Source organism: Passer domesticus, chromosome 27, assembly GCF_036417665.1.
Source record: "Passer domesticus isolate bPasDom1 chromosome 27, bPasDom1.hap1, whole genome shotgun sequence".
Lineage (NCBI taxonomy): Eukaryota > Metazoa > Chordata > Aves > Passeriformes > Passeridae > Passer > Passer domesticus.
The window spans coordinates 3,734,796-3,757,619 of NC_087500.1; the positions used below are offsets into that span (position 1 = coordinate 3,734,796).

Genomic DNA, 22,824 nt, shown 5'->3' on the forward strand with positions numbered 1-22,824 from the left:
GGCCCAGTGTGTCAGGCAGGGTCCAGCTGCAGCTTGGCCAGCTTGGAGTAAATCACTTTGGGAAGCCTCTCCACAGCTGCTGGAGAGATCACTGGAATGATTCTTCCTTTCATGGCAAGGATAAGGAACATCCAAGGAGGCAAAGAAAAGGGGAGGCATCTTTCCAACAGAAATAGAGTAATAAAATGATGGGTAACTCCATGAATACTGGGATAAATCAGTCCTTAAGTAAAGGGATCATTTACCTGCCATAACAATAGCTGTTCCAATCCACAGTCCTGACACTGAGTGAGGATTTCAGCAAGAGTTTGAACTCACTTTTCTCTGGTGAAGGAGGTTTGGAGAATTTCTTACAAGGACCATTTGGGCTCAGAAAGCCATGGAATGCCTGTCCCTTGCTCCATGGCCACTGGAAAGGGGCTCCCTAGGGAGAAGGCCAGTGCTCTGGAGCCTCAGCAAAACATCTCATGAATTTTGATTACAAAAGTGTGAAAGGATTCTTACTTTTTATTTTCTTTGCTTAATTAAGATTTAGAAACGTTACTGATAGAGAGCCTCTAGTTTGTAGCAAATCCAGCTTCTCCAGCCCAGGTAGAACTGCACAGGGCAGTGACTGCTCTGCAGCTCTGTCAGGAATTCTGTCTTTATATGTCCCAGGACAGCAATCTCAAAGCTCTGATTAAAATGCAGCATGGATTGACAGAGAAATTGGCCATAGGATGTTTCTACTCCCATCCACTGTTTCAAAACCACCCTTTCCCAGCAACAATTACAATCCATAATGAGGAGAAGTGCAGAAATTATCTTTCACCGAACAACAGGAAATACTTAAAGCACTTTTACCTTCCTTTACACTCTCCACATAATGAAACAAATCCTTTGTGGATTACTGGAGAGCCACAATCATGTATGAAGAACCTTTCATCCGTGCCCATTACGAGATCCCTCCTTGGTCTCGCTTGTCTCACAGCAGTGTTTCAGATTTGTCATTTTGGCAGTGGAGAGATTTAAAGGTTAATCTCTGTGTCTCTGATCTTTCCAGAGTTCTTACATCATTCTTCATACATCACTCAAAAAGCAAACTTGGTATTTCTTCTTTCTGTTTCATCTTACATATTCCAACCTCAGCACCTTGCATCAAAACTGCTTATTCAACTCAAAATAAAATGAAAATAAATTAATGAGAGATAAAGACCTCTTTGATGCAATAACCTTTAATGATTTCTTCCTGGTATGTAATTTAGGACAGTGTTTTTCCTGGCTTAATGCTGTAAGTTTGCATCATAAACAAAAAGCTGATGATTCATAAAACATTATTGCTAATGTATTTTTGAAATTAGCAAGAGACATGTAAAGTATCTTCCTTGTCTACCAGGCTTCTTGAAAGGAAACTTCCCTTTGAGAAATTATTCTTGGCACCAATGGCTGGGGTAGCCAGCCTCATGGGAAGAAGAAGCAGTGGTGACACCCACTGTGGAAGGTATAAATAGGGATGGGCGGCCACGGCCAGCCTGCAGTCTGATTTCGTATCAAGCTGTGCATCTTGCTTTGGGCTTCTGCTTGCATTTCCAACCGCTGTCGCCATGAGTTGCAACATTAAGGAGACTATTACTGTGTCTAGCAAAGGCAGGAGCAGCGGTGGCAGCTGCATCATTGGTGGTGGTGGTGGAGCACGGATTTCTTCCTTTGGCATAGGCAGTGGCAGAGGTTTTTCTGGAAGGAGCTACTGCGGTGGAGTGAATTATGGAGGGGGACTGAGCGTTGGTAGCTTGGCTGGTGGGAGCTATGGAGGTGGCAACTGCTATGGCAATGGCCTCGGGTTTGGCATCGGAGGTGGTGTGGTTGTTGGGGGTCTCGGTGGCGACTGCTTGCTTTCATCCTGCGATGAGAAGGTCACCATGCAAAACCTCAATGACCGCCTGGCCTCCTACCTGGACAAGGTGAAGTGCTTGGAGAAGGAGAATGCTGAGCTGGAGTGCAGGATCAGAGAGTGGTACGCAACACAGGGCCTGTCCTGCGAGCCCCGTGACTACAGCTGCTACTACAAAGAGATTGAAGACCTTCAGAACCAGGTAATCCCCCCTCGGGTTGTTCCTCCCCTTCTGAAAGCCTATTCCTGAGTTTGTGTGTAGAACTTACTGCAGTTGTTGGAGGGAACTTTGGTGCTTGTGAATGTCGTTGCAAACAGAAATTTTGGCAAATTCCTCAGTGATATTGCTTAGTGTGCATGCTGCAAGGTGGTATGGGTGGGAGAATGCTCTGAAAGAGGAAAAGGATGCTTTGGTACCTTGTATTTGACCATACAATTGTAAATGTAATATTACCAATGTAATATTACCAATGTACTCTAAGGAAATGTAGTGGTGTCAGCCCCACAGGGAGAGCAAAGCAAACTATGGGACAATCAAAAACATACACTTTGGATGCTTTATCAAATGAAACATTATAAATCTCTAGGTGAGAAAGCTGAGAATTGAAACTGATTGTCACAGTGACACAAACAGCCTGATATTAATAAGTCCACAATGAAAGTTATGGCTGATCCTAAGGCTTAAAGACACCTTCCCACCATGTTCCCTGAAGGTCCTTAAATCTGAAGCCCAGAACATGTCAGCTTGAATGTCAGTTGAGATTTACTATCTTAAGGAAGGTTCTTTAGGTTTATTTTTTGAAGCATCTTTGGAACTTGCCTTCAGATGCTGAAACTGGAAAGTCCCATCCCACAACTCTTTAATTCCCAGCTCAGTGTGGTTGATCTCCTTTCTTCTGTGAGTAAAGGAGGCAAAGCCACCTCCTTCAACTTCTCTGCTTAAGGGACAAGGTAACTTAGGTAAGAAGGTAACAGAAAAAGGGAAATGTGAAGAGTTCCTACCTAACTGCAAGGCAGAAAAACCTATAGATAAAACAGGAGAGAGGAGACATCTCTCATGGTTTGCTGTTTTCCAGATTGTCTGCGCAACCATTGACAACAACAAGATCATCCTGGACATTGATAACAGCAGGATGGCTGCTGATGACTTCCGTGTGAAGTGAGTGCCCCTCTATCAACCTGCTGCCTCCCCCCTGCTCCTTTCCCCCTCCCTGGGAGGCTCAGAGCACTAATTACAGAGGCTCCAGACACGTCTCTCCACACCACTTTGGTAGGGCAGGATGATGAAAGGCATTTTGCTCCTGGTCACCAGCCCTACCTTAATTAGTGTTCTTGGGTAAAACATTTAGCAACGGCGTTTGTGGTGAGGCTGGGGACAGGCAGCCCAGGGAGTGGCCCATTTTCACCCCAGACCAGCACAGACGAGATCAACAAAGCAGAAATGCAGCTGAGTAAGTGATACCAAATATACAGTGAGCAGGAGCAGGGAAAAAAAACCTGAGAAAGAAAAGCCTTCATGTAATGACATGAAACGGCACAGAAATCCAAGGCATGCAGAAATCCAGCAAAACGCAGGTCAAAGCACGGAGCTGGGGAGGGAGATCCTGGCACAAACACGAGCCGTGTGGCACGTCCCCATCCTGAATCTGTGCTTTTCACACAACCCAGGTACGAGACGGAGCTGGCGCTGCGCCAGAGCGTGGAGGCCGACATCAACGGGCTGCGCCAGGTGCTGGACCAGCTGACGCTGTGCAGGTCTGACCTGGAGGCACAGCTGGAGTCGCTGCGGGAGGAGCTCTGCTGCCTGAAGAAGAACCACGAGGAGGTAGGTCCTGCCCTCTCCCCTACGAGCATCATGGAGTGTTGCGGTTGGTTTGAGGGGGCTCCCTGGGGAGTCCCCAGAGGGCTCCCCAAGCTGTGTGTTGGCTGGTAGCAGCAGGCAGGCAAGGAGACTCCACACAGCTTCTGAGGGTGCTGATTAGGTGAGGGTTTTTTGGGGGTCCCACCACCAGGAGCAACATGGTTACTGAGGGAGAAGGGGGGAAGGGGGAGGGAGGGGGAGAGAAAGGCCAAGAGAGAGTCTGGTCCACCTCACACAGCTTAAGAGGGAGATTCAAAGTGGGCACGGGATAAGACTTGGGCCAGTGGGGTTACAGACACATGAGACTTCAGGGCAGGAACACAGCTTGGAATAAACTGTACATTTTGGAGGGGTGAGACAGAGCCTACCATTTAACTAAAATACAACACAATGGCCCTGGTAGAAAGCATTGCCACTGTGCTTGGAGTTTAAATTGTCCACTTTCAGGCCACAGCTTTCTCACCAAGCTTTCTGGGGCTCAGGCTACTCAGCCTCAGAAGGGAAGGGAGCTCTGGCAGGAGCAGCGATGCTTCTGGGGCTGTGCTCACACTGGGAGCTCCAGAGAGGGGAAAGCTGCTGCTGATTCCAGTGGATGAAGAAACAAATTAGCCAACGGATTCCTTGGGCAAACACTTGCGCCATCCTCCAGTGCCTTTCACAGCCACAGCAGGGAGGAAGGTCGCACAGGGAGGGCAGTCCTTGGCCACTGAGCTTTGCTCTTCTGTGCTGCCTTCCAAAAACCAGCATGATCTGATCTGGGGTTTATTTCCAGGAAATGAGTTGCCTGAGGAAACAATCAACTGGAGATGTGAGTGTGGAGGTCAATGCCTGCCCGGGACCAGATCTCAGGCAAATCTTGGAGGATTTGAGATGCCAGTATGAAACACTGATAGCGCGCAACCGCAAGGAAGTCGAGGATTGGTACGAGTGCAAGGTAAGCAAACTTTGTGCTGCAAATCAGACTGACACACACAGCCCCGGGCCCATGAGCCCTTCAGAGACCAGACATGGAGACAATAAGCAGTTCTTCCTTGCCAGTGAAGCCCGAGAGCAGTACTCATTATACCCTGTGTTCCACAGGAGCCACAGGCCTGTCTGACCAGTTTGTTATGTCCCATCTGGAACAGCAGCATTTGCCACAAGGCCTTGTGGTGTGTTGTTGGAACAGAAATATTCCACATTTGGATTAAAGAAAATTAATAGCCATGAGGTTAATGGGATTTGTAAAAAGAACAAGCAGTGAAGCTGGTAGGGAACACCCTGTACACAGAGAACCTGCCCTGCTCCCTGTTTCCTTTTGATGAACACTCACCATGTTCTGCTCCTGTAAAAGCAAATCCAGCACACCCAGCTATCCCTAAAGCTCTTTTCCTGGATTTCAGATTGAGGAGGTGAATCGGGAGGTTATTACGAGCGGTCAGGAGGTGGAGACGTGCAACAACCAGGTGACTGAACTGAGACGCCAATTGCAAACCCTGGAAATCGATCTCCAAGCTCAGCTCAGCCAGGTGGGTGAGGAGCTGACTCACAGCTCCAGCTGGTCACTGCTGGGTTTCTTAGCATGAACAGCCAGACCCAGCAGCCAGCACAATGGTGGTGAATGGCTCGTTCGTTTTTGGACTGGAGGGTGACACTAAAATGATTGGGGTTTTTTTGCTTTCTTATCAGAGAAATAACTTGGAATCATCTCTGGCTGAAACGGAGTGCCAGTACAACAGTCTCCTCAGTGAGCTACAGAACCAGATCACGTGTGTGGAGCAGCAGTTGGCTGAAATAAGAGCAGAAATAGAGTGCCAGAACCAAGAGTACAAGACCTTACTGGACGTCAAGTGCCGCCTGGAGCAGGAGATCCAGACCTACCGGTGCTTGTTGGAAGGAGGACAGCAGGACCTCATGTAAGTACCTCTCCAGATCCACGAGAGAATAAATGAAAATGTCAGGGGTCTGCATTACAGATTGTGTATCCAAGCTGATCTTCAGTTCTTCTTAAGGCTTTCTCTGAGATGAAAATTTGCCTCATGAACAATTTCCTTGCGATGAACATTCCAATCCAAACTAAATGTCAGTCCTCGGGATCTGCAAAGTAGAACACCAAAGCTGCTGGTGACAACAATGTCACTCCTGGCATTATATCAGCATTTGTGACAGTCCCTTTTTTATAGTGAGATGGGTGAGAACTGTCCATGCAAAGGGGGAGCACAAATGTAAAGCAACTCTGAAAGTGAAAGAAAATTTCATGTAAAATACTGTAACACTTATAAAGGCCATAGTTTGAGACTTTGTGTCATGTAAGCAGTCAGCAGTGACATGTAAAGTTCTAAAATTCCCTATTTCTCTCACCAAATTTATCCCACTAGTCACGGAGGAGGAATTGGAACTGGTGGAGGGGTCATTAGGACGAGCCACACCTACACAACAACTTCAGGTGCCCACTGCCAGGCCCAGGTCCCACCCTGCAAGACTGGAGACATACAAGGTAAGGGCTGAGTTTTCCCAAAAGGAAAACTGGCTTTGTTCGTTTCCTCAGGCACAGGAGACAGCACGTTCCTAGGATGTGCCATAGGCATCCTCTCAGAGTCACTGTGCCACAGGGGGGGCTCTGATACAGTGGTGGTGTCACTGAGAAATGGGTTTAAAGAGAGCTTGGACTGAACACAGGGTAGAGGAAGCAAATAGGAGACAAAAAGGAGCAGTAGAATGCAAGAGGAGAAGGCCAGGGAGATAAAGCATGACAGGAAGAACTGGAAGAAGAAGTGAAGAAGACAACAGCCAAAGCTTAGCAAAAGAGTCTGGAAAGAGTGAATAAAAGAGTATATACTTATAATTTTACAAGTGAAAATTCCCATTAAAGCAAATTATTTAGGGAATTTCTGGAGTTTCCTGGGTTGCTGTCAGGTGCACCAGCTTAGCAGTATATTCCAGAAACATGGGCACCACCAGGATCTGAGATCTGTTATGTGAAAGATTTTACTTCTGTTCCAATCAAATAACACTTCTGTGTTTTCTCTCCAGTGACCTGCAGGAGAATTTGTGATTAAGGAGAAACGGACTGGAAGGTGACAGGGAAACCCAGAGACACCCCAAGAAGAGTCCCTGTTCACTGCACCCTCTGTGCAGAGAAAGTAGAAGTAACTCAGTGATGCTTGGCCACGTAGCTAAAGGGGGTGTCAGGAGCCACCTCCTCTGTTCTGCTCTTCTGTTCTGCAACGCTGTAACCTCTAGAAGTTACCTGAGTTAGTCAGGTCACTTATGCACCTGCTGGTGAAAAATGTCTCTAATAAAACTTTGCTTCTGCCTAATGCAATCAAGAACCTGTGTCTGAAACTGAGTTCCTTTCAAACACCACCTGCTGATCCATGAGCAAGGGGCACCTAAACTGGTCAGGATCATCCTGCACTGGGAACAAAGCTGCTTTGCCAGCAGGAGAGAGTGGCCCTGCTGACCTGGCAGGTCTTGTCCAGCTGCTCCCTGCTGTCACACCCTGAGGCAGATGTTGCCCATTCCTGGGTGGCACAGGAGGAGTCAGGCCAGCAGAGCTGGAGCTCATCAGTGAAAGAACAGTGGCAGAAATTTCCAAGGCTCAGGCAGGTGTGTATCCACATACAGGTACCACCTGAGCAGCCACCTCTGGTGCACATCTCCAGCTGCTCTCCAGATGTGGCAGACATTAAACTGGGAGATGTGCTGGTGTGTCAGAACCCAGGACACCCCTCTGGGTGCCCTGAATGGCTCAAGATCCTGGCAGGGGCTTGGAGACCCTGGCAGGAAGCCAAAGACACTTGGGATTTGGATCTTAACCCATGGAGCAAATTACCAACTTTGTATGAAGAATTACAAGTCACAAAAGTTTAAGTAGCATAATAGCAGTTGTCACAGGGTGAAAAGTAGAATTTTGGGATTTTTAGAATGGGGGTTTGGAGTCCCAAGATGGAGGAAGTTGGGTGTTCCCTGTCCTTATTCTTTCTTCTTCCTAACCTCCATCTTCTTGGTGATGGTGGTGTTTTTAGATTGGTTTAGAGTAGAAGGAGACAGTCTAACATAGGCAATAGGTATTGGAAAATAACTGCAAATAAAGTACACATAGATTTTAGTATAAAAAAACAACACCAGCCCAGGGGCGGGCAGTGTGCCCTTGGCAGACCTGCAGATCAGACCTCTGCACGTCTGAGAAAAAATATTTTAGATAAGAGACAATAAACAACCTTGTGAACCTCAGTGTCCAACCACTGCCAGGGAGGGACCCTGCGGGCACAGTGCCCTGTCAGCAGGGCAGGGGATGGCCGATGTCCTCAGCTCCTCTGCTCTTCAGGCAGCCGGGGGTGCTTGGACATCCACAGCTGTGCAGAGACACCCGCAGGACGGAAAGAGCTGATGGCCTGGAAGACGTTTTTGTACCGTACAAAGATTCCTCACACTTAAACACGTATGGAATATTTTGGATTCCTTTGCTGAGAAATTAAAAACCATTTGAAACATAGAGGCAAATTCATTTCCCCGAGTCCCGCCCTGACTGTGCCACACGCGTGCAAAGGAGAATTTCTGCATCTGCTCTGGCCGGTTCCTGCGCTGCAATAAACCTGGAGCAGAGAAGCGGCAGAGGGAGGGCGGAATGTTGGCAGTGAGGAAGAGGAGAAGGGACAAGGGTGATCCCTGGCGGCGGGGACGGGCACGACCAGAGATGCTCATCCCGAGCCGCGGATCCTGCCGGCAGCGCTGCGCCTTGGGCCGGGCCAGGTCTCCCCCTGCTCTTCCCACACTCGAATTTCTCCCTGCCCAAAACCCTGAACAACCCGGAGCTGCTGCTCGCTCCTCCCAGCAGAACAGCGTGAATCAGATTCTCCGTGAGCGAGAGGCAGATGCTCATCGAAACTAAAATCCTGGGAATTTGGCATCTGACTTTTCACCTTCTGCTCCATCTTGTAGCACAGAATGAAATACCAACCTGAAGAACCTGTGGAAATAGTTACACTGGGTTGGGTTTGGTTGTTTTTCCCAGAGGAAAGAGAAATTTAAAATACCTGTACTGGGTTGGTTTTGTTTTATTTTATTTGTTTTCCCAAGAGGACAGAGACATTGAGCATGCCTGAGAATACAGGGCAAAACTGGCCAATCCAAAAACTGTCCAGTTTGGAGTGAGTCTGAAACACAGGTTTGCCATTAACACTGTATTTCTGTATTTAAAGTCACATAAAAATTTAAGAGAAGCTGGAATAATCAGTAATCCTGACTGCCTGCAAATGCTTCTTGTGCTGAAAAACAAGGAAATGGAGAAAGTGCCTGGGAAATCCTGGCACTTCCCAGCTCCCCCCGTCAGGTGTCAGCCGTTCCCAGCCGGCAGATCCCAAGGAAACACTGACCTGTCGGTGTCCTGGTCCCAGCCCTGCCCTGTCCCCAGCCTGTCCAGTCCCGGCTCTGCTCCAGGTGTGAAAACAAGTCTGAAACTCTGCTTAAAAACCGAGCTTCCATTTTCCTAAGGGGCCCAGAGACGCTAAGTTAATGGAGAGCTAATCCTGACTCTGCCTAAGTAGAAGCAGTTGCTGTTAGCCTATCCAACAGAAGTACAATAATATGTGATTAAAATGATATTAAAATGCATTAATCCACGATCTGCAGCAATTTCAGCCCTGTCCAGCCCCCTTGCCCTGCAGTGGGGTGGGCAGCGCTCCTCGCCCACCATGCCGAGGGATCCTGATACATTCTGCGTGTCAGCACACGGGATATTTGGAGATTTTTTGGAGATTTGTTGGAGATGCAGGGTGAAGGATCCCGGCCCTGAGCTGCAGGTGCTCTCTAGAGGGCACTCGGCTCCCACCGAGCTGCCGAGGCTCGGCTCTCCCCTCCAGCCGGGCGAAGCGGTGTCTGCGGGACGCGCTGCGGACACCGCAGTGTCCCAACCACGGAACGCGCCACCAGCCCTGGCATCCTGCTCCAGATCCGCCCGGATTTAATGCTCACGCTCTCAGTGAGGTTGCTGTGACCAGGTTTTGGCTCCAGGGATGGTGCAGGTGTCCCCCTGCCTCCCGCTCTCGCAGGTGTGGGGGTGTGTGGGATGGGCACCAGACTGAAACTCGCTCAGCCCTTTGCTAATACCTGTTTGTTTTCCAAACGGCACCCGAGTATTTTGCATTGTGTCGTTAGGTGGGAGCACAGTGAAAGGCAGGGTCTCCTCAGGGGCTGTAAATGTGCTGTAATGACCCTTTGCTAATGAGGGTCTTGCAGCTGAGACCCCAGAGAGACAGCCGGGCCAGGGGCTGTTTGGACCCACACTGAAGCAGCTCCGAACCAAAGGGTTTGTGCTCTGAAAGTCTCCTCCAGCTCTGACTCACCTAATTACTGCTCCTATCACAACCACCATCGCTCTGTTGGGTGGTGGAGCTTTTGAAGGTGCTCTTTAATGTTTCATCACTGCTCGGCTCTGCAACAGTGAGTGAGTAACAGATCAGGCAGAATGTAGGCAGGAATTATGCTTTTCCTAAAGGAGGGATGTTTGCTGCACTGGACTCTCCCACTGCCCTTCCCCAGGTCACCTGTCCATGCCAAATCCAGCTTTAAGTGACCAGAGGGTGAACGTGCTGCATTAGGACCATTGGACACAACAGGAGAGATTCCAGGGATATTCCTGTGGCCACACACCTTGGGGTGTGGGTGGACACCAAGATTACACCCTGTCTTGCGGAATAGTTCAGGAGAGGTGGGGACTTTCTCACTTCAAAACAGATATTTTAAAACCCATCGCTTAAATAGAGCCTAAATAGTTTTTGGCATAAGGGAATCACAGAATTATTTAGGTTGGAAAATCCCTTTAAGATTCTGGAGTCCACCCCTTCACCCAGCACTGCCAAAGCCACCACTTGCAGATGATTTTCACAGAATATCACTGAGATCTAAAACAATCCTGTGTGTTTTGGGTTGTGGGAACAAACCCAAGCACACTGGTGAGGAGCCCCATGCCTGGAGAAGAATGAGGCACCGTCTTTTACAGAGTTACTTCTAATTATAAAAACACATTTTTGGAAAATCACATTTTTCACGGGAAATTGTTGGAACTGAGCATTTTTTTCCTCCAATATTTCTGGATGGAACTGCTGCCAGGCACCCACAGCTGTGTTAGTGGGAGGGACAAAAGATTCCAAACACATTGTACTCTCTCTACAGAGTGAACAATTATGAATTGTTAAGGTAGGAATTACTTTTTGCTTAGAACTCTCAGTTAATCCACTATTGAAAGAATAAACATGATTGAGCTCTAATGCATTACAACTGATCTAAATCAGATTTTTCCATTTTCAAACATCTAGCTTTTTATTGGATAAGAAGAAGATCTTCATAATTTAAATTTTAATGGGGAAGAGAACAGCTTAATGCTAAGTGTCAGGCAGCTGAAGCTCACTGGAATGAAGAGCAGAGTACAAAGAATGATGTTCACCCTCCAACACAGTCACACTGCATGGTCTGGCTTTCTTTTCTGCTATGGAGAAATCCTATGGGATTATCTGATGTTAATAAAACTGCCTGATGATCGTATAATGGGAGTTATTTTATAACATATAATTATGACAATGAGTCATATTCCCCAGGTAAATATTTCATAGTTTTTCTCTGTGTGGCAACATACAAGAATTGAATTTTCCAACAAGACCTGACCAGAAGCAGGAAGGATGGAAAAGGATCCCAGTGAAGCACCAGAAAGGGGGACAACAGTCCAGTTGTGACCCCACAAATGTGCTCAGCAGCCTCAGTGGTTCCTCCCAAACACAACAGTGTGGGGAGGGTGTGGAGCTGGGGAAGGTGGTCCTGGGGCTGAGAGGAGCTGGCATCTGCTCATCCACAGCCCCTTCCTGCTGCCACACTCCCAAAGGAAAACATTCTCCTGCAGCCTCTGCTTCAGCCAACGCACACCTGGCCGTGCAGAGCACACAGAACACGGCCTTTGAAATGCTGAGGGAATTCCTGCCCATCCCGGGAGAATTCCTGCCGGGGCTGGGTGAGCTGCTCAGGCTTAAATAGTCCATCCTCCTCTTTGGGCAGAGCTCGTGGCAGTTTCATCACAGGAAAAGGGAGAGGCCTCACTGCAAAGAAATGTGGAGCCACCTCCTCCTCCTCCTCCACATGCCCCAAACCCTCCATCCCCCCATCCCAGTTTTTGGCTGTGCTGCAGTGAGCAGCACCAGCCCCAGATTCTGTAACGTTTCACTCTCCCATTTCACAGGTACTGCTGGGGATCCCTCCAGCTCCTGAAGCTTATTGTGATCACTTTTACGTGAAGGTTTCCCAGCCCTCCAGCAGCATCTCTGGATTTTGCTGGAACATTATCTAAGATACCCAGGAAGCTCAGTGTGTTGCAAGGACAATACCATGAGACAAAACTGCAGAGAAAATTACCACCTCATAAACCAGCTTCCACCTTACAGCAGCTCTGAAATATAAAGAATTCCTTTCAGGAACCATTTGTTCTGTAACTTCTATCTCTGATCCTGGCCAGGATTTCCAGACATGATGGATCTGTCAGGCTTCTTCAGTTTTAAAGAGCTAAGTTTCACTCCTGAAGCACATTGCCTACACAAGTTCTAGGGGGAAAATGGCAAGAAATCTTCCTTTCATGTATTAAAAATGAAGTTATGCACACAAGCATCCTCTCTGATATTCAAGCCATCCAAAAATGTTATTTTGTTAAGGGAAGACAGGAATGTTGGTCTTCCTAAGGGAAAACCTAAAGTCATTCCTAAAAGGAATGACTGATACAGAAGATGTAATAAACATTCTTCCACGTTTAAAAAACAAAACAAAGCCTTTCTTCAGAATTATACAGAACAACACTGATTTGTTCCCATGTCTCTGTATCAGGGGTGTCAAAGCAACAGTTAAATGGGACAAGACCCAGGTGCTTCTTGAGCCAAAGTAGCTGCAAGTCTAGAAGAGAATCTCATTCCCTTTGGGAGAAAAGGATTTCTCACTGGAGAAAATGATCCCCCAGACTCCACTGAGCGTTGGGGTGAACCACTGAAATTTCTACAATGCAGGGGAGGCCTTGCTGCCTCAGATGTTCCAGAGATGAAGTGGAGCAGCAGGTGGAAGGTGAGGCATGTCCTCTGCGTGGGCCAGGCTGTGCTGGGAGGGGCCTCTGCCAAAAGCTGTCTCCACAAACAAAGCTGTAACAAACAAAACTTAATTAGCAACAACCACCACCACAAAGGCTGAGTGAGAAAACAGTAATATCCCAAATCAATACCGGAAATTGGGTGTCACAGCAGTTCCACCTACAAGGTGAGACAGATAACAGACTGGGATTTGCTAAGGATCAGGTACCTGGGCAGGAGGAGAGAGGTGAGAGGTACCCAGGGCAGAAATGTCACAGTCTGAGGCTCAGGGTGCTGTGAGAGCTCACAGGGCAGATGTACAGCTGAACTATCCACTGCACTGGGCAAAGATACAGTCTTGAAAGAAGAAAATGGAACATAACAAATATTTCCTACTTTTGGTCATGCTGTGTCTGTGAATGGAAACCAAATCTGAATGAAAAATGCTGTTTTGCTGTAGTTTATTGACTTAATCCCCAAACCAGGAATTTTACCTTTCTCATCCAAGTATTGTATTTGTGCTGCATAGGGAAAACATCCTGATAAAATTCTGAATCCCCTTCAGGAGCATGACCAATGACACCCCCAGCTATGTCAGGAGAGACCAGCCCCAAGCCTCAAAGCTTTCCCAGGTCTCTCAACCATCCTGTACTTCCACTTGGCCCAAGCAAGGGTTTTTCCCTGCAACAACTTGCCACACTTCCTTCCCTCAGCCTGACACAGAGCAGTTCTGCAGTTGTTGTGATACCATTTTTCATCATTAATTTGCTATTTATAAAACACAATTATAGAGGTGTGATTGAAATAATTGCTGACACGTGATTTTTGCCATTATTCACCGAGTTTTTATGAGATATTACAAATAGATCAGAGTGGTTCTGTGTACCTACAACATGCATCCTTCAGTGGGCTTTCCAAAGACATAAAGCAAATAAGGAGCATACAGCATAGGATAATGATAAACCTATGAAAATCTGAGTTAGCTATAAAAAAATCAGCCAGAATTCCTTGACAAATATCTGAGCATTGGAAGAGGGATGGGAACATCCACTGCTGTCCTGTACTGTGGCAGTGTGGGGCTGTGCTGAGAGGGCTGTGACCAGGACCGGGTGAGTGGGATGAGTTTGTTTCGGGTGACTGTGAGCCCGTGCACTAGATCTCAACAGAGATCTCCCTAATTCAGAGCCACCCAACAGAAATTACATGTTTTGTGTTAATAAACAAATGGTCACAAACACTTAGAGGAAGGGTTAAGCTTCCTGCCACTGCCAAGCATCTCCCTTTAGCAAATTAGGGCTTGCAACCACACATGGAAAGCGGGTACTCCCTTCCACGGTGACACCCACTGTCTCAGGTATAAATGCAGAGGAGGCTGCCTGGAACTTGGAGCTATGATTCCAGAACAACTGTAGGACCAGCTTTGACTTTTCACCTGACTTATTTGCTGCTGCCACGATGAGCTGTGGCTCCAAGCAGCCCCTGAAGAGCTGCCTGCGGGGGAGCAGCGCTGGAGGGGGCAGCTCTCATTCCTCGGCCTCCTCGAGGACAGTCACCTCCAGGACGAGTGGTGGTGGCAGGTTTTCTGGCAGCAGTTGTGGTGGAGGAAGCTCCCAGGGCAGCTGTGCTGGAGGCAGTGGTTTTGGCAGGCGCAGTAGCTATGGAGGAGGAATGAGCAGCAGCAGCTGTGGAGGGAGGCTGGGTGCTGCCTGCTATGGGATGGGCCACAGCAGCATGGGAACGGGCTTCAGGTCTGGGAGCACCTTTGGGGGCTTTGGTGGAGGAGGGGCTGGTTTCAGTGCTGGCAGCTTTGGCAGTGGTGGCTTCCATGGAGGGAATGTGGGAATTCTCTCCTACGATGAGAAGCTGACCATGCAGAGCCTTAATGAACGCCTGGCTTCCTACATGGAGACAGTCAGGAATCTGGAAAAGGAAAACGCTCATCTTGAACAGTTAATCAGGGAGTGGTACCAGAAGCAAGGTCCTATTGGCCCCAAGGACTACAGCCACTATTATGGACAGATTGAAGAACTTCAGAAGCAGGTAGGATATTCTTTGCTGGAGAAGTTGAAGCACTGACAGACTGAGAGATTCTCAGGAAATGTTTTCCTAACATGTTGTGTCTCTTCTAGATTGTGGCTGCAGCTGTGGAAACCCACAAGGTGCTTTTGGACCTGGATAACACAAAGATGACTGCAGAAGACTTTAGAATAAAGTAAATATATATTGCTCTTTTACAGGCACTGACTTCCTTCCTCCTGCTTTCCTGAACTTCATTCCATAGATTCATTCCATAAACAAATATCAATCCACAGGGACTTGGCTTCCTCCTGCTTCCATGGCAGCACAACTGAAATAATTTGTGAAACTTCAAATTTTTCAGTATTCCTAGAATGATCTTTGATAGGAATGCTGCCTATGGTTGTAGAGCCACAGCTTATAAAAAGTTTTATTTATAAGAAAATAAAAATTGGGATTTTCTGTCACTAAAAGGTTAACCAGAGAGATGGAGTGTGCACAAAATTGTAGTAAGAAGATACAAGGAAAGAGACCATAGAACACATTTTAATATTAAAGCTTGATATTAATATTAAACTTTGTATTGATTTAGTATAAAGAATAATAACTTTATGTTATTAAGTAATATTATTAATTAAATGTTAAGTATTGACTTAAACTTAACATTAAACGTTAAGTATTGATGATTTCCTAATTCTGATGGCTGAGAGATGCTGCAAACTCCAAAGTACAGACGCAAAAGCAGACAGTGACTCTGGGATAGGTGAATTTTCCATAAATAATGTCAGCTGGGAGGAGGGCTGACCTCTGTGCACTGCCCCTGCTCAGGTACGAGATGGAGAGCGGGCTCCGGCAGAACGTGGAGGGCGACCTGAACAGCCTGAGGCCCCTGCTGGACAACCTGACCCTCACCAAGTCCGACCTGGAAATGCAGTTTGAGTCTCTGAAGGAGGAGATCATCGACCTCAAGAAGAACCACGAGGAGGTAAGAGCCAGCTCCTTGAAATGCACTCTGGAGATGGGGGAAGCTGAGACCCAGCAGTGACCAAGGGGCACGGCCAGGCTGCTCCAGGGTGCCCCTGAGCTCAGCCCCTCAACAAGCAATGACTGGAAAGTCAAGGCTAAATAATTGCAACACAAACCCTCCAAATAGATAGATTTTTTTATATATATATATATACATATATACACACACACACACACATACATATATATATATATATATACATATATATACATATATATATATACACATATATATATACATATATACACACACACATACACACACACACAAATATATATATATATATATATATATATTTAATATATATATATGTTGTTGAAAGGCTCCATTTGTGTTCATTGTCCTCGGGCCTGGGTTTTCTCTGCAGGAAATGAAACTGCTGCAATCCCAGTCCAATGGGGATGTGAATGTGCAGATAAACACTGCTCCAGGAGAGGACCTGCTGAAAAAACTGAATGAGATGAGGCAAGAATATGAAGCTATTATTCAGAGAAACCGTGCAGAGGTTGAGAAGTGGTACGAAAGCAAGGTAAATGCGATAGCTCTTGGTAAGAATTTCCTGTAAAGAATGACACAACATCCATTGATTTTGCAAAATAACAGTAGAGTCCCTTTGGTCGAAATGAAGTAAACCACAAGTGAGCTTGAATTGCTCTGGCAGAGCCACACAAGCAAGTTTAACAGCCCCATTCTACCAGTGGCCGTTCTGCAAATTGTTGTGGTCCAGATGGTCCCATGATAAACTGCCATGTTGGCACTCCAAGTAAAACTCAGAAACTGCAATTCCCTGCATTAATTTTTCAGATGGAAGAAGTGAGTCAACAAGTGCACTCAAGTAGCCAGGAAATAGAATCAAGCAACCAACAGATCTCTGTGCTGAGACGTGAATTTCAGAGCCTGGAAATCGAGCTGCAGTCGCAGATCAGTCTGGTAGGTAACGTCTGCTCCTCATCCCCTGTTGCCACATTCCTCTTCACAGAGAAAAGCAAGGCACAATTCCTCCCAATAATATTTCTGGGTTTCACATTCTCTGAACACCAGAGAAAGAAAACACAATGTTTATCTCATTGCTGTGCCTGTGCTGTGCCAAAGGAGAATGCAATATGGAGATTGTTTAGCCAGAGTGATGGTGTTTTGTTCCCTTGGCTTCTCAGGGCCAAGAGTGTGAGTGTGAGTGTGAGTGTGAGTGTGAGTGTGAGTGTGAGTGTGTCTGGACAGTCACGACAGAGTCAAGGGAGAGTCAGGAGGTGAGTGCAGTTCTGTGCAGTTGTGTGCAGAGTGAATGCTTGGCAGATTCAGTTTAGATGTATATAATATATTATAATAAAGTAATTAATCAGCCTTCTGATAAGATGGAGTCCTCCTATCATTCCTCCTTTGTCGGGGCCTTCCCAGCACAGCAATAATCCCCTGGTAAGCAAAGAACTCGGGGGCTGCTGGAATGCCAGGATGTCTGAGAGCCAGTGAGGATCCTTGGCACATCTGACACCATGTGGGACTTCTCTCATGTTGGGCATGGGAATGATCGAATCCTGCCCCATTCCCATAAACAAAAAATTCCCATTTTGTTCTCCCTTTGCAGATAGACTCTCTGCAGTCCAACCTGGAAGACACGGAACGTCGTTATAACATGCAGCTGCAGCAGATCCAGGGCATGATCGGGCCCCTGGAGGAGGAGCTGGCCAGCATCCGCTGTGAGATGGAGAGCCAGAACGAGGAGTACAAGATGCTCCTGGGCATAAAAACCCGCCTGGAGCAGGAGATCCAGCAGTACCGGGCACTGCTGCAGGAGGGGCAGCATGGCATTAGGTACAGACATCAGTTAATTAACTTTCTATCAATGGGAAAGAGGAATATTTCTATTAGGAAGTGGTGCAAGGGATTAATCATCAATATATTTAATACAAGCACAAGAATTAACATGGACTCTAAATCTTAGCTGGCAGCATGTAAAGCTGTGCTTTTATAAAAGTGTTTAGAATTGTAATTTGCCATTTCTTCCCCTAAGTGCCATCAGGAAGCGATGGCACATCAGGAAGTGCCATTCTTTGGGAAAATGAAAGGTAAGAAGGAAATAACACACCCCTCCCTCCTTACAGCACTTCACAGGGAGGAGCTGGTGGTGGATCTTCGGGAGGAGGAGGAGGTCATGGAGGAAGTAGTGGAGGAGGAAGCTGTTGGTCCTCAGGTGGAGGAAGCAGTGGAGGAAAATCCGGAGGATCCTATGGAAGAACTTCCTCTTCTGAAAGTGGAGGAGGAGGGAGTGGAGGAAGAACAGGAGGTGGAAGCTGTGGTAAAACTTCAGGTGGAGGAGGTGGCAGTGGAGGAGGAGGAGGAGGGGGTAAATCCTGCCTCTCCCGCTCTTCATCTTCCCAGTCCCAGCCCGGCGACTCTTGTGAAAGCCCAGGTAAAAATGGAATTAAAAAATACTTCCTGCAATCCACAATTCTCTCTGAATAGCAGGAAAGGATGTAACAACTTCCTTCCTGGAAATATTTTTGCTATTTTTTCCCAGTCTTGTTTTAAGGCCACTCTGACATTTGTTCTTAGACAGTGACAAATCAACATGAGCAGCACGAAGGATGGCATGAAGAGTTGTGTCAGAGGATGGGTGAAAAGAAGAAATGGAGGGGGAAAAGGGAAAATGGTGCCAAATCCAAAGTGTGCAGGGAACTAGGAGAGTCAGAAGTTAGAAATATGACTGGCATTAAGTTGTTTAGGTTGTTTAAAGCAGGGTAGAATAATTGGAACAATGAGGACATTTAAAATATAAGGGGCATTGGCTGCAAAATACTCAAGCAGCAAAAGATGGAGATGACCAAAGGGTCTGATCCATATCTGACTTCCTGGCTCTAGTTCCAGGAAGTGCTGAAAACATGAAGCTCTGCCTGGAAGGAAATAAAACATTGGAGAGAGGAGCAACCATGGAGGAAGTGTCTGAAGCCATAAAACACATGAGACGGGGTAAGGGTCCAGGTCCAGGCAGCACCTCAGACAAAAGCCTGAAGGTGGTGAAAATTAGGAGGAAGATGAAAATTTTTAGAAATATTCAATTCCAAATTTGATTTTTTTATGAAAAGATGGGAAATGGTCCTGCTTTGAGGTTTGCATTTACTCCTTATAATGACCAGGTTCAGTCAGGCTCTGTCCCAAAGAGAGTTTGCATTGCAGACTGACAGTCATGACATGAGAGCTGGCTCTCACCCAAAGGGCCTGAAGCCATCAGTGCAAACAGTAGGAACCCTGCAGAGACACTTCTGATGCTGAAAACAAGGCAGTGAATTCAGGAGCATTTTGTGTCATGAGGAAGATTATTTGGTAAAGTTTGGTGTAGATGAGCTCTGTTTTTTAAATAATTCCTACATAGGCTTTGCAAACTCCTACACAAAAAATTTATTCCTCTGATCAAACATCCCCTCTGTCCTGCAACACTCCAACATATATTAATGCTTGGTAGCAAAGAGTAAAGCATATTATGTACTATCTCTCTTTAACTTATAAAAATCTACTGTAAATATCTGTACACACACAAATGCAGGTTCTAAGTTCACCTGTATTTGGTTTGTAGTACTGCAGCCACACTAAATTAAAGTGATTTGCACTGCCATGGCTGAGAACAGAAGCAGATCCAGGTAGTTAATTGCTAAATCTGCACACACACTGTACAAACTCAGGTGTGACACTGTCTGGACCTCTCCAGAAGGCTGGGAACGACCCTGATGCACTGAGAACTGCACAGGTGATACTTAGGAAGTAACATAAGGTTAAAAATGCTGAATTCTTCAAAAAAAATTCCTTCTTTCCTCCATCTTTCAACAGGGAGTTTTAGAAAGGTTGAGGAGTGATCAGCAAGACCAGCATCTTCCACTGCACAGCCTCCCAGTGAGGCCCTTGGACCAAGCAAGACTCTACTGAGCAAGGCTGAACGTCCCTGCACGAGCAGGAGTGAACATTTGTCCAACTTACTCCACACTGCTCACTCCAGGGGCTCCTCAGAGCCCTCTGCATGTCCTGCCTGCTTCCTCCATCTGTGTTTCTGCTCCAAATCACTGTTACCTGAGTTAATCTCTACCGTGATTGGTGTTCCTGTGGAATAAATGCTAATAAATCTTTGCTTCTCTCTGATGCAACCAGAAAGCTGTGTCTACTCCAAGTTCCTTTAGCAGAGAGTTTTGTTTGAATCAGTTACAGATATCAAGATCTAGCTGTGGAATACACAATGATGCGTCAGATAACCCATAAGACCCAAAGTTTTCAGTGACATATTCACCACTTAAGACTCACTGGGCTAAACTTTGCAGTCTGCATTGCCAGGAACAATGCTCTGCTGAGGGAAAACTCAATCAAAACCCTTCTGCTGTTGACTTCCATCAGGGACAAGAGGGTGGGTTTAAGGAACTGACTGTTCCCTATAAAAACCTCTTGAAAATATGATCTCTGTTGGGAATTTCACTTGAAAATAACCCAGAGGATTTGTCACACAACATCTGCCCACAGATTCATCCTTTCTCCTGCACACCTCTCCCCTCTCCTGCTTAAGCCCAAACAGAACAATCACTCTACGAGTCTTTCTCTCTCAGTTTTCCAACCAAGAGGTTTGTTTTTTCCCTCTGAAGAAGGCATCACCCATGGGAGAATGTTGGGAAACACAGACTGAGTGGGAGACCGTGGGAACAGGAATCCCAAACTCCTGAGTTCCAGGCAGATCTGTGCCAGTGATTCACGGTGTTGCCTTATGCTGGGCTCTCAGCCATGAATTACTATTGGAAAACAAAAAAAATCTGATTTATTTTTCCTGACCGGTGTCCCTTTGGGGACTGGAGGAACCTGCATGAAGGACTCACACACAAACACGTGCTGATGCAGCTGGCCTGACACCACAGCAATGGTGGGGATTGTTTGCCAGGATATCCCCAACTCCCACCTGTTGCAAAATCACCTTCTTCATTTTTAACCCCTTGCAGCATCACATCACACTTGTCTCTGTTTTGCTATGTGTCCCCCAAGCCTTCTTTCTCTAATCCTTCTGCTCATTTTCCACCCCTGGCAGGTGGTGACAGCTATTTCTCAGACCTGTCTGTTCAGGGTACTCAATTTGCAGTAATTAAGGAATACTCCCAATCCAGGAGCCCTGCTTCTCATACCTCCCCTAGGATCCTGCCAAGTTAACCTCAAAAATGTTCCTGCTCAGTGCCTGCTTCCTGCCTGTCCCATGGTGATTTACAGGTGACTTACCTGGCCTCTGGCCTCACCAGGAGGCTCTTGGGGTGGTGGGATATGATTTACTCACAGGAGCAGCCTGTCCATGCTGGAGTTCACTGCTCTCTGCCACTGTGGTACCACTGACACCTCTTGCTCCTGTCCTTCTTTCCAAAAATATTACTTACTTTTAGTATTTTACTGCTGGTTATCTCTGAATTTAACCCTGCAGAAGAAATTCTCCTGAATTGACCCCTGGGGGAGCACAGCAGAAACTGGAATTTGGAGCGTGGGAAGGGCAGTGAGGCAGTTCAGGGGCTGAGAAGCCAGTGCTGAGCACAGACACGTACCAGGGTGCAGCGTGTTGCAATCCTCAGTGCACTTCTGCTTTAAATGCTTATTTTGATACAAGTAACAATTTCTGAGCCATAAGGTTAAATAATACACTGCTACTTTTGCTGCTCAGCATTGATTGTACTGTCTTTTCCTTATCTAAAATCTGTGGCTTTCTCAACAAGATGTTTTTGTAATGTTTATACATTTAATGAGTTTGCATCCTCTACAAGGTAAATCAGCTTCATAATATGGTTTATTGCATGCTATGGTATGTGACAAAATAAATGCAAACCACCAATAAACTCACAGAACCCCCTACTGAATCATGGCGTTAGCACTCATTAGAGACAAAAAGCAGACTAAAATGACATGGTTTCTTACCAGACCCCAGAAGAAAAAAACAGTTTTAAGGATTCTTTCCTTTTTACATTTTGGATTACAAAATCTGCACCAGGGTTTTCACTGGCACCTGCTTACTGAGAAAACAGGTTTACATGGAGGAACAGAGCTCGAAAACTCAAACCATTGCAAAGCAGGAGTAAAAAATACAAACATTGTAGTGTCAGGTGTCAAAGCTTAGGGCTGGCTCAAAGTAGGGCAGCAGCAATACCGAGGAGTGAGGAGAACTTTGCACTTTTTATTTGCATGCATCTCATTAGTCATTAATCAGCATAATAAGCTTTAATTTTATGAGCACAAAGTGTTGCAATTCGGATACTTATCTGGTGCTCCTATTAGGGCTCTGAGAAGGTAATTGGGGTGCGTGTTGGAACAAGACCTTCAGAGCAACCTTAGGCAAAAAGCAATGTGCACACACTCCTGCGTGCTTGCCTTCAGAGCTCCCAAGCAATCCATGTGTCCATTTGAAAGCACGGATGTCGTTTCCAAATTGCTCGTGTGTATATTGTGCTGATGTCTCTTTTGTTGAGCATTCATTGTGAGTTAATTGCCTGTTAATTGCCAAATGCTACCCAGGCCATCTTGATGGGCTGCAGAATGAGTGCAGCAGGCACATCACGTCACTGGGCTGTGGGGGAAGGCAGAGCCCACCTGGGCTGTCCCTGAGTGTGCAAACCCTCTGCAGAGCTCAGCCCAGCAGGACCTTCCTCCCTTGCTACGCTGAAGGGAGAGAAGATGCCATGGATGCCACATGGGCTGCAGCAGCAGAAGGTGCCACAGCAGTGCCACTCTCCGTGTGCCATCCCACAGGGCACTGCACTGACCACAGCCAGCCAGCTCTGGGTGCCCACAGCTCTGAGGCTGCACAGCCCAAATGGACTGAGGCATCCGAACCTCAGAGAGAGGCAGGAACCTTGGCAGGTGCTCTGGCCGTGCCCTCCAGCTGCTCTGTTTTGGTACCAACAAAAGGAATTATTCCAATCTAGTTGCCTTCACCCTGTAGGAGACTGGGGAATTGACAGTGGGACCACTCTGGTTG

The 22,824-nt window shown here is 46.7% G+C and overlaps 2 protein-coding genes across 2 annotated transcripts; both read left to right on the top strand.

The window, feature by feature from the left end:
* Nucleotides 1–1,468: 1,468 nt before the first annotated feature.
* LOC135286767 (keratin, type I cytoskeletal 13-like) lies at nt 1,469–6,917 on the top strand. Its single transcript, XM_064399989.1, has 8 exons — nt 1,469–2,072; nt 2,947–3,029; nt 3,539–3,695; nt 4,504–4,665; nt 5,114–5,239; nt 5,400–5,626; nt 6,089–6,207; nt 6,744–6,917. The coding sequence occupies exons 1-8, from the start codon at nt 1,584–1,586 to the stop codon at nt 6,767–6,769; spliced, it is 1,389 nt and encodes a 462-aa protein (XP_064256059.1). The 5' UTR covers nt 1,469–1,583; the 3' UTR covers nt 6,770–6,917.
* Nucleotides 6,918–14,224: 7,307 nt separating this feature from the next.
* On the top strand, nt 14,225–19,982 carry LOC135286848 (keratin, type I cytoskeletal 10-like). The gene is made up of 9 exons (XM_064400089.1): nt 14,225–14,848; nt 14,938–15,020; nt 15,653–15,809; nt 16,219–16,380; nt 16,656–16,785; nt 17,438–17,660; nt 17,951–18,258; nt 18,708–18,815; nt 19,671–19,982. The coding sequence occupies exons 1-9, from the start codon at nt 14,264–14,266 to the stop codon at nt 19,694–19,696; spliced, it is 1,782 nt and encodes a 593-aa protein (XP_064256159.1). The 5' UTR covers nt 14,225–14,263; the 3' UTR covers nt 19,697–19,982.
* The last annotated feature ends 2,842 nt before the right edge of the window (nt 19,983–22,824 follow it).